General features: G+C 55.4%; 1 protein-coding gene across 1 annotated transcript; it reads right to left on the bottom strand.

Moving 5' to 3' along the window:
* Positions 1 to 597: 597 nt before the first annotated feature.
* On the bottom strand, positions 598 to 1,074 carry LOC132402478 (uncharacterized; the record flags this gene model as incomplete). The annotated part of the gene is made up of 1 exon (XM_059985332.1): positions 598 to 1,074. A coding segment is annotated over one exon (477 nt), but the record flags the coding sequence as incomplete, so codon positions are not given.
* Between the last annotated feature and the right edge of the window lie 459 nt (positions 1,075 to 1,533).

Here is a 1,533-nt window from a genome sequence, read left to right as displayed (position 1 = left end):
TACAATTAAGCAAGAAGAACATATTGCCTTTTGATAAGGAAGGTTGTAAAGGAGGTGCATGGAGATCTTTTGGAGGATCATCTAGTGAGGCCATATGGAGAGAACTTAGGACAAGAAGCGGAAGGGCACTAGTGGGGCTGTATTATAGACCCCCAATAGTCAGTGGGAACTTGAGGAGTAGATGTCTAGAGAAATTGCTAGTGGTTGTAAAAATAACAAACTTTTATTAGTGGGAGATTACCCTGGCATTGACTGGGTAATTAAAATGTTAAAGAATGTTAAAGATCTGAACAGGGTGAAATTTGTTAAATGAATCCAGGAAAGTGGTGGTGATTGCACAGGTGCCGGTGGTGGTGATTGCACAGGTGCCGGTGGTGGTGATTGCACAGGTGCTGGTGGTGGTGATTGCACAGGTGCTGGTGGTGGTGATTGCACAGATGCCGGTGGTGGTGATTGCACAGGTGCCGGTGGTGGTGATTGCTCAGGAGCCGGTGGTGGTGATTGCACAGGAGCCGGTGGTGGTGATTGCACAGGTGCCGGTGGTGATGATTGCACAGATGCCGGTGGTGGTGATTGCACAGGTGCCGGTGGTGATTGCACAGGTGCCGGTGATGATTGCACAGGTGCCGGTGGTGGTGATTGCACAGGAGCCGGTGGTGGTGATTGCACAGGTGCCGGTGGTGATGATTGCACAGATGCCGGTGGTGGTGATTGCACAGATGCCGGTGGTGGTGATTGCACAGGTGCCGGTGGTGATGATTGCACAGGTGCCGGTGGTGGTGATTGCACAGGTGCCGGTGGTGGTGATTGCACAGGTGCCGGTGGTGGTGATTGCACAGGTGCCGGTGGTGGTGATTGCACAGGTGCCGGTGGTGGTGATTGCACAGATGCCGGTGGTGGTGATTGCACAGGTGCCGGTGGTGGTGATTGCACAGGTGCCGGTGGTGATGATTGCACAGATGCCGGTGGTGGTGATTGCACAGGTGCCGGTGGTGATGATTGCACAGGTGCCGGTGGTGATGATTGCACAGGTGCCGGTGGTGGTGATTGCACAGGTGCCGGTGGTGGTGATTGCACAGGTGCCGGTGGTGGTGATTGCACAGGTGCCGGTGGTGGTGATTGCACAGGTGCCGGTGGTGGTGATTGCACAGATGCCGGTGGTGGTGATTGCACAGGAGCCGGTGGTGGTGATTGCACAGATGCCGGTGGTGATGATTGCACAGGTGCCGGTGGTGATGATTGCACAGGTGCTGGTGGTGATTGCACCGGAGACGGAGGTTGTGCTGGTTACGGCCTAACTGGAGGTGTCAGCCCACTAGACGTCAGTGATCCCTCATGCATGTGCGAGGTGCCTGGTATATACACGTACGAAACACCCGGTATATGAGTGTCGTGAGGAGTCTGTGTAGGGCTTGGTGTGCGCGGTGTCACCTCGGGTACAGGGTTCATAGTTACCGGGGAGTGTTCAGGGTAGTGGTCTGCTGCTCCTGCGGGCGCCAGATCGCGGACAGAGACCGTGTCCTCCCGTCCATC

The sequence above is a fragment of the Hypanus sabinus genome, chromosome 12 (assembly GCF_030144855.1).
Source record: "Hypanus sabinus isolate sHypSab1 chromosome 12, sHypSab1.hap1, whole genome shotgun sequence".
In the NCBI taxonomy this organism is placed as follows: Eukaryota; Metazoa; Chordata; class Chondrichthyes; order Myliobatiformes; family Dasyatidae; genus Hypanus; species Hypanus sabinus.
The sequence above is the reverse complement of the archived record's forward strand: the minus strand, read 5'-3'. Positions and strand labels throughout refer to the sequence as shown.